Source organism: Hemitrygon akajei, chromosome 5 (assembly GCF_048418815.1).
Source record: "Hemitrygon akajei chromosome 5, sHemAka1.3, whole genome shotgun sequence".
Lineage (NCBI taxonomy): Eukaryota > Metazoa > Chordata > Chondrichthyes > Myliobatiformes > Dasyatidae > Hemitrygon > Hemitrygon akajei.
In genome coordinates this window covers 170,218,225-170,232,503 of record NC_133128.1, presented here as the reverse complement: position 1 = coordinate 170,232,503, position 14,279 = coordinate 170,218,225, and the positions used below count along the sequence as shown (strand labels likewise).

The window sequence follows — 14,279 nt, the reverse complement described above, 5'->3', positions numbered from 1 at the left end:
CAGTATGTAATTATGCAAATTATATTAAATAATTTTCACTTATAGCAATATCCAAACAATGTTTTTAGATAATTTTAATCATTCTTCACTTCTGTTAGAATGTTAATGGAATCAAGTACCATGCCAAGAATGGCCACCGCACTCAAACCCGTGTCCGGAAACCTTTCAAGTGCCGCTGTGGGAAAAGTTACAAAACTGCTCATGGGCTTCGTCACCACACCATCACCTTTCATCCACCAGTGTCAGTTGATATGCTTAGAAAGATGCAGTTGTGAGGCAATTCCCCCGTACCTGACTGAACTGCTAATTGCATACTCAGTTTTCTGCTAACAGGGGTGAGTGAAGAGATTGAATTTTCTCTCAAAACTAATTGTTACAAATCTTGAAAAAAGTTGCTCTTTATTCTTTATTTTTAAATGAACTGTTTCTGTCTAAAATAAACACTTTTTTAGTTACAAAGTTGTGTTCCCATAATGGCATCAAATGCTGTTACAAATTAGATACAATATTTTAAATATTAATTTTGAGTTCCAGGGATACTATTTTAATTAATGATTATTGCTTCTAAAAGCACTTCTCTATTCCTTTATTGAGCTTCAATATTCAATTGTAGGTTACATCTTAAAATTGCCAATACAATAAGTTTATTTTTTATATTGCAAAATGTTTTTAAAGATGCCATTGGTTGTACGAAAAAGTGCTGCTATACTTTAGATCTCGATGTTAGAATCCTGGGATCTAAATAAAGGCAAGCTTGATTTATCATTATCATTTATAGAGTATTTTGATGGGGAATCATCCTAACCGATCCTTCTGTCATATACCACTAGATTGAATGTCATGCTGTGCCAGATTTGTTTTCAAGTGGGGGATGCAATCCTTGTACTATGTAATAAAAATTTCTCTGGATCAATTCATGAGAACTTGACAGTTGTTTCAAAGTTTCCACTAGACCAAATTAATCTTTATCTTGAAGAAAAAATATATTTAAAAATTTCTAAATTTAAATTTGAAATGTAATTAAATAGAATAATTTAATGTCAGAATCTAAGATTGAAAGTACTTGATCTAGAATTCTAACAAAAGAAGTCACGTTGATGGTTTTTGTCATGAAAATAGGAAACTGACCACACTAGTTAGGTTGTTTATAAAGATGAGTAAAACTAAATGCATTGTTCCCAGGTTAAAAGATACTTAATTTCTTGAGACATGTGTTGGCCTTTAGTGTGCTAAATCAGTGTGTGTGTAATTAAAGCAGCATGTGCACCATATGCTTATAAATAAGGTTTGCCTGTTTACAACTAAATAATGTACTCTTGCATTAAAAGAAATTCTGTTGTCAGCAAGTTAAGTTATGGCAATTTGGTTACTTATTGGACGCCTGCCTAAAATATAATCCTGACCTAGTTCTGCTATAATGCAGTATCAGCACTTTGGAAGTTTTAAAAGATTATGTCTGTGGTTCAGAAAATATGAAAATGTCATATTTTATTTTAGATAATTAATCTTGACCCTGGCAACCTTTTTTTCATTCTGTTTTTCCTTATTTAAAAAAGAAAGACTAACAGTTTCAGATTGGTAAAGCTGGACACCCAGTTCTCTTTAGTATAATGTCATTTTACAAGTATTAATATTACATGTCAGTGCTTAAAATTTGATCAATGGTGAAATTTCATTGGGGCATTTGAGAAGAGTCAATCTGCTTCAAGTTTGAAAACACTACGTACTAGTAAGAATTTTGGATGGAATGATCACTGCCTAAAGATCAGAAGATGTCTATTTACTGCCACCCCTCCCCCCATTTCATGTTTTCAAATTGAGAAGAGTTTAACAGTTTAGATTCAGTACTTTTATGGTTGCAATGAGTGTGACTCTGTGTTAGTTAATAGCGACTATATTTATCTTCTGGCTTTCTTCCTATACTGGGAAAGGTATTCACAACCGCCGTAAAGTGCTCCTAACAATGTTACAGACATTTGTCAAAACTCACCCATAGGGGGTAGCAGAGGTCAAAAGACAGTCAAAAGCTGGCTTTGAAGCAGTTCTGAATAGATTTTGACTTCAGCAGCTTCTTTCACCTAAAGTAGAAAGTCAAACTTCATTACAATTCCCTGTTTTTAACTCAATCTGGATCGAGGCAACAATATTAGATTCACTCTCTTTGAAGTGCAACCTGTACTTGGTCTTTAATGTAGATGTGCAACAATTTATTATTTTTAATCAGAATGTGAACAATATTTTAAAAATGAGGCCTCCTATCATAAATATTAAATAATGAGATGACTTTGTTATATAATAGCAATACAGACAGAGTTTTCTGATTCCTTATCAATCACTGAGAAGTTCTTATTGCAAAGAACTTGCTTGGGATCAATTATTGAAATCTAAGCTAAAATTAATTTTTTTATCTTAGAAAATATAGATCTTTAATAAAGCCTATTCTGAAATTGGGAAAAGGTGCAGTCAGGTGAAACGCTATAGTTGAACAAAAAACTTATTAATTCTGTCAGCTTTAAAATGTACATATCTTTGGCATATATATTTTGTATAATTTAGTCCTATTAAAATTTCAACTTTAATTCTTATCCCAGAATAAACTGGCTCCTCCAAAGAGTAAAATGATTAGAAGTGGCCTGAAGTACCTGAATACGAAAGTATGCCTATGATGTATTGAGCAACAGATGGCTGAAAACTGCAGGACTTCCAAATTTATAGCTGCCAAAATCACCATAAAATGTTGTCCAAATTGGAACTCAGCTAAATTCCCAGTTTATCTACTAAATAGCAAAGATTTGAAAATTTACAAGGAATAAGATTTATGACATTCATATTTAAATTAACCAGATATCTTGAGTATTGTTTTCTTGTTCCACTGAACTGCTTACCAGTTGCATTTAATCCCAAGCAATTATCCATTTTACTGATTGGTCAAATAGAAAGCAACCAGAGGACCAACATCACATGGAACAATACATTAAAATTCAGATAAATAATTTTAATGACATTAAGGTTCTGAATTGAAAACACTATTTATTTCTCAGAAATGTTCCTTTTATTTGAAAGGTCCATAATCAAATGCATTGTGCTTTGGTTTTGAAATACACTTTAGAAAGTCTTTGCCACACTCATCTTTCTCACTTAATCTCTCTCATTCATTTGCTTCACTTTCCTCATCTCACCACAAAATTAATGGTTATGGCACAAAGTATGAGTTTTTAAGCCACTTTTCAGTGATTAAAAATAAGTTGTTGTTTTTTGTAGGGATGGAAAGACGGATAATATAATTTAAATAGTATGATTTTCAAAATAATGAAATTAAAATCTGTTCATCTCCAGGATTATATTTGGTTACATCAGAAATTACAATGGCAGGTCCCGTAATCATGGTAATATAACAAAATAAATTCACTGAACAAATAGTTGGCATTGCACTTTTCAGAAAAAAATATTATTCTCAAGTCACATTATATATTCTCAGTAATTAATAGTAGACAAAATGTATGAAATGCAAGATGGCTGTCTTATATTTTTGCAATTCAAGGAGAAATTGCAGGCCTGCCCATGTCTGTCAAGAAATATAGTTAATGGTTTAGCTTGATGACCTTTCATCAGACTATTTAACTGAGCATTTGAGTTTTAAAATGACTAAAATAATTGTACTTGATGCTGAATCTGCCAAACTTTATTAGTTAAAAGTGCTAATAAGTTTTAGTCCAGATTTGTTTTCCTTCGGTATTTGAATGCTCTTTGCTGTTTTCAAAGGTTTTTATTTACTTTGATCTTCTGCATTTGTGATCAAATAGAAATTGAAAGTGTGACAGAACCAATGAATATTTATTAAGACAAAAATATTATTCCAAGCTAGAGGTTTTGTCTTATAGTTTTTATGTTGCTTAATGAGTAATTAGTGGTCTGGACTAATAATAGAAAGGAAGTCGAAATGGCATTGTAAAGTTTTAAGAATTTGGTTTAAATCTGGAACACACTGCTATCTGGTAATATGACGAAGCTGTTGGACTGTTGTAAAATTTCTATCATCGTAATGTCCATTTAGGGAAGGAAGTTTATCATTTTTAACTAGTCCCATACCAACATAGTTGACTTTTAACAGAAAATTTGAAATGGGGAAATCACTGTTATACCACCATAAAGGAAAAACTAAAACTGAATTTTTCTCATCTAGTATTGCTAAAGCATCTTTGTGACACAAAGATCACCAGTTTAGGGAAACAGCAGGGCACAACTCTAGGGCAAAATGACTTGACAATAAATGGCAGCTTTAGTAGCAAGAATGACATTTTTTTAAACGGCATTGAGATATTTAAAGATTGACTAAAATTGTACCTCTATTTCTGCAATATCTTTGCCAATGTGGTGTATTTAGACTATTACTTTATTTAAAGTAATTTCAAATATGCAAATTTCCTAGCCTAATGCCGACTACAAATATGCTAAACTATGTTTGGCTGGGAAATAAATATTTTACTTGCTTGGTTGTTACTTAGTGCTTAGTGGAATGATTTCACAATTGATTTTATATTTCCTTATGACAAGGAAGGAGACTATTTAACTCATTGAGTGTATGCCCACTCTCAGAGCATTCCCATTAGCCCCCATTCCCCCATATATTTTCCTGTGTGCTATTCTTCCTTGCACTTCAATCAACTCCCCCAACTCTCTTATCACCCATCTGCACTAAGCTGTAACTTCTGCTATCAATTAACCTACTTGTACACTGGGATGTAGGAGGAAACTGGGGTGCCTGGAAGCAAACCCTCATAGCAAAGGCAGAATTGAACTCGGGTTGCTGGAGTTACAGCGGCATGCAAAAGTTTGGGCACCCCGGTCAAAATTTCTGTTACTGTGAATAGTTAAGGGAGTAGAAGCTGAACTGATCTCCAAAAGACATAAAGTTAAAGATGAAACATTCTTTTCAATATTTTAAGTAAGATTAGTGTATTATTTTTGTTTTGTACAATTTTAGAGTGGGGAAAAAAGGAAAGGAGCACCATGCAGAAGTTTGGGCATCCCAAGAGATTTGAGCTCTTGGATAACTTTTACCAAGGTCTCAGACCTTAACAAGCTTGTTAGAGCTATGGCTTGTTCACAATCATTGTTAGGAAAGGCCAGGTGATGCAAATTTCAAAGCTTTATAAATACCCTGACTCCTCAAACCTTGTCCCAACAATCAGCAGACATGGGCTCCTCTAAGCAGCTGCCTAGCACTCTGAAAATTAAAATAATTGATGTCCACAAAGCAGGAGAAGACTATAAGAAGATAGCAAAGCATTTTCAGGTAACCGTTTCCTCAGTTTGTAATGTAATTAAGAAATGGCAGTTAACAGGAATGGAGGAGGTCAAGCTGAGGTCTGGAAGACCAAGAAAACTTTCCAAGAGAACTGCTCATAGGATTGCTAGAAAGGCAAATCAAAACACCTGTTTGACTGCAAAAGACCTTCAGGAAGATTTAGCAGACTCTGGAGTGGTGGTGCACTGTTCTACTGTGCAGTGACTTGTGCACAAATATGACATTTATGGAAGAGTTATCAGAAGAAAACCTTTCCTGCGTCCTCACCGCAAAATGCAGCATCAGAAGTTTGCAAAGGAAACATCTAAACAAGCCTGATGCATTTTGAAAACAAGTCCTGTGGACTGATGAAGTTAAAATAGAACTTTTTGGCCGCAATGAGCAAAGGTATGTTTGGAGAAAAAAGGGTGCAGAATTTCATGAAAAGAACACCTCTTCAACTGTTAAGCATGGGGGTGGATCGATCATGCTTTGGGCTTGTGTTGCAGCCAGTGGCACGAGGAACATTTCACTGGCAGAGGGAAGAACGAATTCAATTAAATACCAGCAAATTCTGGAAGCAAACATCACACCATCTGTAAAAAAGCTGAAGATGAAAAGAGGATAGCTTCTACAGCAGGATAATGATCCTAAACACACCTCAAAATCCACAATGGACTACCTCAAGAGGCGCAAGCTGACGGTTTTGCCATGGCTCTCACAGTCCCCCGACCTAAACATCATCGAAGATCTGTGGATAGACCTCAAAAGAGCAGTGCATGCAAGACGGCCCAAGACCTTTTGGAAATCAGGTCATCTTTTACTCACTTAGCTATTCACAGTAACAGAAATTTTGACTAGGGGTGCCCAAACTTTTGCATGCCACTGTATATGGCAGTAGCCTTAACTGTTGTGCCACTATACCTGCCTGTATTGTCATGTCACTGTACACATCCATTTATGAATTGAGATAAACTATCTAGATACCATTTTGAACCCATAGCACCAAGTTATTTATTTTCATTTAATAGGATTAACTGCATATATAAATAGTATATGTAACCCCCAGGTTTGGTAGACTGCGTTAGTCTAGGGAAAGACACTCTCTGGCCCACCAAACTTGTGAAATCTCGTTTGTGTGGATGCTGCGTGATGTTTTCCCCTGTTACAAAACAGTACCACGAAATAACGAACAGTACACCGCATGCAATTAAATTATTTAGTTTTATAATTCTTAATTTGACTAGAGGATTAGTAAAGAAAATAAAAAGAAAAGGGCCCATTTTAATGAAACAGTCTAATGTGCATGTTGGAACTCATGACTTTCCTGTCCGTTCGTTCGCTATCATTTTCCCACAGGCATAGTCGACTCCCGACCCCACTTCACATCCACTCAGTCCTGTAGGCTGTGACCTCTCCATTCTGGCCTCTTCTCTCTCCATCTTCCACCGAACAAAAGCCTGCGAAACCCTCACTCGGGCACACAGGAAGAAAACCACTCCTCTCAGTGGACACCGCACATTCCAAAGCTCCCGTTATCTCTAGTCATAGCCCAAACACACTGCTGCTACAGAAACCATTACATTAGCAGTGAAACCTTTCCCAGGGCGTTGCATATGTAATTCCTACATTTTTCATGTTCTGTCAGCTTAAGTATAATTTTAGGGGAGCAGGATGGCACCAATGACTTGGGTGTGATGGAGGTGGCATTGAATTTCCATGAGTGATAAAATCACTCCTGAAACTTTGCAAGAAGCCATTCCAACTCTGAAAGAATAACATAAATACTGAAGCTACATTTAGGAGAAACATTACAGAAAGTTGCTTTGGAGGTAAATGATTCAGTCCAATGTGATGAATTTCATTTCATTGCATTAATCACCACCAAACAAACATTACAACACTACAGTCATTTACACCCAATCGTATAGTATCTAACGTATTTTTACTACCGAGGCACCTGTCATGATACAGTTGACCCTGACATCATACTGAGGCAGGAATAGTTTAAGAGGATGCCAAACTGCAGGCATCACCGAGATGTGCTAAAAAATCTAGAGCATGCCTCAATGGCATATCACAGTCTTAAACCACATATGAAAAGAAAGTGGATGTGGAGACAAATATACAGAACATGGATGTAATTTCATATTTCAAAGTTCCATAGTATCTTATTGGATTACTCTTGTTTCATTTAACAGCTGGTATTTGCGCCAATAACAGAGGAGGTGATTTTAATTTTCTAATAGCACTAAATGGGTCACTCCAAAAATAAATAATTCCAATTCAAATATATCCTTATCTTCCTGCACCAGAAATAATCTTTTATAGTTGTAAAACTGTAATATTGATGTGTTTAGTTCTTGATGACCATATATTATCGATACCAGCATCATTTTTAATTGCTTGTTAAATTGCATTTAATTGCATTTGTGTATAGCTTTTGTATACCTTTAATTTGGTAATTTGCTTGCCTAGTTCATAAATTTCAAGTCTGAAATTTGGGTTAAGTCTAGTTAAGCTTGCATTTATACAGGCTATAAAATTCTAAATAAAATTTGATTAGGTAAGTAGCAGTTCCAATTTTGCTGTGGGTCCTTGGGACAAAACTGCCAGTTAGTACCAATCTGAGCCAAATTATAATTAATCCAACTTGGTAGCTGTAAGGATCACTGACAAAGTGAATTTTCACTTGGCACCTGGATTATGATGAACTTGACCTGACAATTAATGTTGACAAGGAGTTAAAACTATCTATTCCATAACTTAGAGTAAAATCAGACCTATACATTAATCAGAATAACACATACAAAATGGCAAGTGGAACTTGGTAGGTCAAGCAGCACCTATGGAGGGAAATAAACAGTTGATGTTTTGGGCCAAGACCCTTCAGGATAGGAAAAGAATGGAGCAGAAGCCAGAATAAGAAGATGGGGAAGGGGGAAGAGTACAAGCTGGTAGGTGAGACAAGGTGAGGGAGAAGGTGTGTGGGTGGGGGATGTGAAAAGCTGAGGGGTGACAGGCGGAAGAGGTAAAGGGAGGGAGGTGGAGTGCCAGAGGGAAGTGATTGGCAGTTCACAAGAGTGGGTGAGGATAACGGGTGAGAGGGCCACTAAAATGGCATGAAACACAAAAGGGTGGGAAAGAACAGAGGGGACTAGTAACTGGAAGTTGGAGATATTCGTACCATGCTATCAGGTTAGAGACTACCAGATGAAATATGATCTTCCCACCTGCATTTGACTTCATCATGGCAGTAGATGAGGCCACGGACAGACATGCCAGTTTGGGATTGGGAAATCAAATTGAAATGGGTAGCCAGTGGGAGATCCTAGCTGTTGTGATAGACAGAGCAAAGGTGCTCGATTAAGCGATTCCTCAATTGATGTAGAGGAGACTGCACCATGAGCACTGGATGGAGTAAATGTCCCCAAACAGTCTCACAAATGATTCATCATCTCCCTTGGAAGGACTATTTAGGGCTCTCAGTGGTGGTGAGGGAGGAGGTGTAGGGACAAGTACAACATTCTATTTTTACGATCAGGCCAAACTCAGGTTGGAGAAGCAAAACCACCCTTTCCATCTGGGTTGCCTCCAACCTGATGGCATGAACAGCAATTTCTCTAACTCCAGTAGCCCTTCCCCTCTCTTTTCCCCCTCCCTTTCTGTTTTCCCTTATTCTCATTACCCTCTCACCCTTCTTTTCTCCTCCCTGCTCTCATGATCTGCCTATTATTTTGTTCTAGTTCACTACCTTCTTCCCTTAATTCCATGATCCACCATCCTCTCCTATCAGATCCTTCTTCTTCAACCCTTTACCTCTTCCACCTATCACCTTCCAGCTTCTCTCACCATCCTCCCTCCCCCATCTACTCATCTATCCCCTGCTAGCTTTATTCCTCCCCCTCCCCTTACCTTCTTATTCTGGTTTTTGCTCCCTACTTTTCTAGTTCTGATGAAGGATCTTGACTTAAAATGTTGACTGTATATTTCCTTCCAGAGACACTGCCTGACCTGCTGAGTTTCTCCAGCATTTTGTATATTTTCTGCTCAAGATTTCCAGCATTTGCAGAATCTCTTGTGCCTTTTACATTAATTGGAAAAGTTTTTTCAAATTTTTCCAAAGATTTCATGCTTTCTAAACCTATTCAACTAAAAAAGTATACTGTATATTCTAGTTCTATGAGGTGGAGACAATATACTAGTTGAAATATTATTTTCTTTCCCCCATCTGAATATCATGTTTGTTTAAAGGTTGTTTATGTTTTGTACTTAGGTTAATTTTATGTATGAATATTTTGTTTTTCTTTAGATTCTCTATTTAAGGTATACCTTGCCCTTTCTTTGTTTCCTTGTGAAGACTAGCTGGTTCAAAATATGTTGATCAAAAATGTCTTTCACTGTTGCCAAAGCACAGATCTGCCTGACAAATCCTATTGTGTAGGTGTCCTCAAGAACAGAATTGTCATGTGCAATTAGTAAAGATCATCAATAATGTTTGGGAGTCTTCCTAGGAATTTATGCATGCAGTTATTTTGGTTTACTCCTTTAAACAAAGCTTGGGAATTGCAATTCAATTCTTCAAGAGAAATGTACATAAAATGTTGGAAGAACTCAGCAAATCCAGTATCATCTATGGAGAGGAATAAACAGTCAATGTTTCAGGTTGATACCCTTCATCAGGACGGGAAAGGGAGGAGTAAGAAACCAGAATAAAAATGTGAGGGGAGTGGAAGGAGTATAAACTGGCAGATGATAAATTAAACTAGGTGGTGGAAAGTGGGTAGTGGGGAGGAGTGAAGTAAGAAGCAATTCTTCAAGGGATAGAATTCCATAAAATTGACTATTTTAAATATTTAGTTAACTAGTGTCTATTGATGATGCCATAAGTGTATTTCAGAGCTCCTTGATATAAGACAGCTAATTTAATTGAAGCAAAGGGAAACCTTAAATTTGCTGGCTGTTGTCAAGTAATGTTTTAAAAATAAGTATTTCAAAGAACATTTTGTTATTAAATTGTTAAGATGATATTTCTGTACGTTTTTGTTACTGCAGTACATGAGCTTAAAGGATGCATGTTAGAGTCCAATGTACGTTTTTCTATTGACTGAACTATAGAAAAAAATCCTGTTGAGTAAATTACGTATTTAAGTTACAGATATTGCAGATATTTTAATAGCAGGCTTCTACTGCAATGGACTAGATCATTTCATACATTAACTGGTGAAAGGCACTTAACTGTCTTCTGGTAGTCCAGGAAAATCTCAGAAGATGATGCAGCATCTGTCAAAAGAGAAACAGTCAACATTTCAGAAATCCTTCGTCAAATCTGAGAAAGAGACATTGAAGAAACCAAATACAAATTGGATGATCACTTTGTAGAGCACCTGCACTCAGTCCACAGGGATGACCCTGTGCTTCTGGTTGCCTGTCACTTTAATTCACCATTCCTCACTCATTCTGTTCTCTCTCATTGATTACTATTACAGTGGGACCTAATGAATGCAGAGATAGCGGAACAATACCGCAAATCTATCTGGGCACACTGCAGCCTTCTGGACTCAAAAACTCTCCAAATTTTGAACAATTAGTACTTTCTTCCTGTTATATAAAAGCCGCTTCTGTCTGCCAACCTTTTTCATCTGTTTGGCATTTCCCAATATGTCAGAATATGCCACATAACCACAAATTACACAGCCACAGTAGCTTAATCTGATTTCATGTACCACATGACTTCACTTTATCAGAGAAATTCTTTGTGATCCACCCATTTTCTCCACTTTTGCTGCTAAAGAGGCTAACTTTATATCTCTTTCTCATGCCTGATAAAAGGCTTCATGTCTGAAACATTAATTGTTTCTCTTTCCACAGATGCTGCCTGACTTGCTTAGCTTTTCCAGCATTTTTCATTTTCTGCTTTATATCATGTTGGCTCACTTGGCTCAGCCTGGCTTATTGGGCTAATCCCACAACCTTACAATGAACAGCATATTACACATACCAAGAAACTTAATGTTAATGTTCTAGTAACTGGCAGCATTACGCCATCTCACTCTATCACAGATCTCCCCTTGTTTTACATATGGCTCCTTTCTCTCTTATTCCCAGTTCTGGCAAAGGTTTGTGGATCCAAAATGTTATCTGTGTCTCTTTCAACAGATGCTGCCTGACCCTGTTGAGTTTTTCCATAATTTTCTGTATTTGTTTCAGGTTTCCACGTGCAGTTTTGTTTTTTTTTAAACTCCTCCTGAGGCCTTTGATGTCTCTGCCAGCCTTTTCTGAGTCTCAGATCTCTCTTGGCTAATTCTGGGGCCTGTGTTCTTTATACACCACAGCTTACTTATCTTTCTTTAGAAGACTCATAAACTAAGCCAATCATGTCTCTGGAAATTGCAGTAATGGATTCTGGTGCACTGAAATACCAGGTACTAATTGTTAAATCACAGAATTTATGTAGATCATGCTTTATAAATATTTTATTCATTTCAGATGACTTTAATTTGAAACTAAGTTTTCTTCAAACACTTGTATAGTGTGCTCCACCTTAACTATTCCATTATAGATAATCTTGAAGCTACACTTACAGATCTGTAATCAGTAACAGATTTTCAATTGACTGTGACAGGCTTTATTCAGTTGCGTTAACAGATCAGCAAGTCAGGTGTATTTAGTTGAGTACATGAGCAAGTTTCCTCATGATGTCTAGGATAATACTGCTGAATAATTAAAACACAACATATCAATAGAAACTCAATCAACTAGAAGGGCAAGCCTGCAAGTTATAATTTATTTCCATCTGTGCGAAGTATTTTCTTATTACCCATGCCATAACAAGAGGCCATTTGATCCAGCAGAGCAATCCCATCAGACCCATTCACAGTCTTCCTTTGGCCCTGCTACTTGTTATTTCACACTCCCTTTTTTCTCTCAAGCTCCCTTTTTTCAATTATTCTGCCACTGACCTACAACTAAAGGGCAATTTGCAAATTAACATTCCAACACATGTTAGAGATGTGGGAGGAAACCAGAGCACTTGTTGGAAGTCCATATAGTTTTATGGAAAATGTGCAAAATTTGTGAAGACAATACCTAAGGTCAGGATCAAACCTGGGACCTTGAAGCTTTGAGGTAGCAGCTGTAGCTGCTGTATTTCCATGCCACCTATATTCTACTTTACTATTTGAGTTACCATGCTCAATTCCACAAAAATAATATGTTAACTGATGTTGGGCTTGAAATTCTGCCCTGTGTTCGTTTAGGAAGAGAGACAACCAACACCGGAATATTACAAAACTTGGGTTTATTGCAGAATTCGTAACTGGCACAGCGAATTGACGGAGTCGCTGGAGAAGGCGCGTTCCGACTTCCCCTTACAATCTGCTCTTATTTATATCCCTTTTCCCCCCAGCACAACCCCCCGCTACATATTAGGTAATATCGGGCACTTGTGTCCATCTTATTGGCCCGCAGCCATATGCTCACGAGTTACCTGTTTCTTTTGTTTACTGAATCGCGTGACACTGGTAGTTTCGGTGTAGCGGGGTCCCCAGTTTCGCTCCCCCCTCCCTCGCATTCCGGCCTCCTACTATTACGTGAGCCACTCCTGACCTGTAATGGCGGTCTCGAATTAACCCTAACATTAACCCTAACACTGAAAATGTAAATACATTATCATTTCCGTAACTGCTATATTGACCAATAAAATTACATAATATTCAAGTATGAATTTAACTTCCACATTTGCATACCATAAAGGCAGATGACAATGCTGATCTTCAAGAGGACCAGCGTTATCCTTTGCTATCCTTTTGTTCATAATAGATCTTTAGAAGCCCTCAGAATTCTCCTTCACCTTGTTTGCCAGGGCCTCTAGATCCAAAGCCTCAGTTCTCCCACTCAAACCCTGTTTTTATAGTTATTACATTCCTACGTGTTGTCAGAGAATCATATAACATGGAATCGGGCCTTTTGCCCATGAACTTTGTGGCCATCATCAACCACCCATCTACACTAATCCTACATTGATCCTTTTTTATTCTTCCTGCATTCTCATGCTCTTCCCAGATTATACAATTCACCGTCATAATGGGGGCAATTTGCAGTGGCCATTTAACCTATCAACCTGTGCATGCCTTTGGGTTGTGGCAGGAGTTACCATCCTGGATAATGCGTATAAGTCTCTGGGTGGGGTCTGAATTCATAACCTTCTGAATGAAGTAAGAGTGCTGCCGCTGAATCTAGTCTGGCACTTAATTTATACAACAGGCCAAAATTTCCCATGGAATCTCTTTTGAAGTGTTATAATGAGGATATGTTGGAAAGGATGTTTTAGTTTCTTAGTAGGAGCTAAATAAAGAACGTAAGTACACTTTTCATGTGTTCTCCACACCTCATCATGTCAAATACTGCACAGCTAATACATTTTTTTAGAAATATGTTGACTTGCTTCATTGGCATAATAGGAAATGGGAGAAAAGTCATGCAGAAATGTGCAAACACCACAATATATTATTGGGGGGTTAGGATTAAACTTTGTTTCTGGCATTAAGAGACAGTTACTGCACTCCACTAGCTCTGTCAGTGTGCCGCCTTATGGATGTTTATTGTTCGAAAGGATCTAATTTGGGCGACAACATTGGTATCCTTTTAAATATTTATAGAAATAGATAATGAAAGGTATTTAAGGAAGCAATTAATTGATCAGGGATATATAACAATTTAAAGATGCCTCAAAGCATATAACAGCATATAACATGCTTTTCAAAAATTATATTTACTTTTATGTTGGAAATGGGATAGAATGGTCCTTGAATAAATGATGTTATATTGACCTGATAATTTTTTTCTGACACAATATAGGCTGAGAGATAAATATTGACCAGAATGTTGGGGAGAGGTCCTCACTGTTTAAACAGTCCCATGAAATCTTTAAAAAAGTATATTAGTCTTAAAATCACATGGGAACAATGGCATCCCTAATAGCATTGCACTC

The 14,279-nt window shown here is 37.0% G+C and overlaps 1 protein-coding gene across 5 annotated transcripts in view; it reads left to right on the top strand.

The window, feature by feature from the left end:
- Positions 1 to 14,279, top strand: part of LOC140728444 (juxtaposed with another zinc finger protein 1-like) — a 339,002-nt gene that overhangs the window by 170,288 nt on the left and 154,435 nt on the right. For 3 of the 5 annotated variants that reach the window (XR_012099075.1, XR_012099074.1, XR_012099076.1), the window contains exon 5: positions 99 to 335. Coding sequence is in view for 2 of the 5 variants with exons in the window: in XM_073047173.1 (XP_072903274.1) it covers positions 99 to 275 (177 nt within the window). In the remaining 3 variants the exon portion in view is untranslated. Of the gene's footprint in view, positions 1 to 98; positions 4,838 to 14,279 lie in introns of those variants that run through there. The other 2 variants (XM_073047173.1, XM_073047172.1) reach the window with 1 other exon arrangement.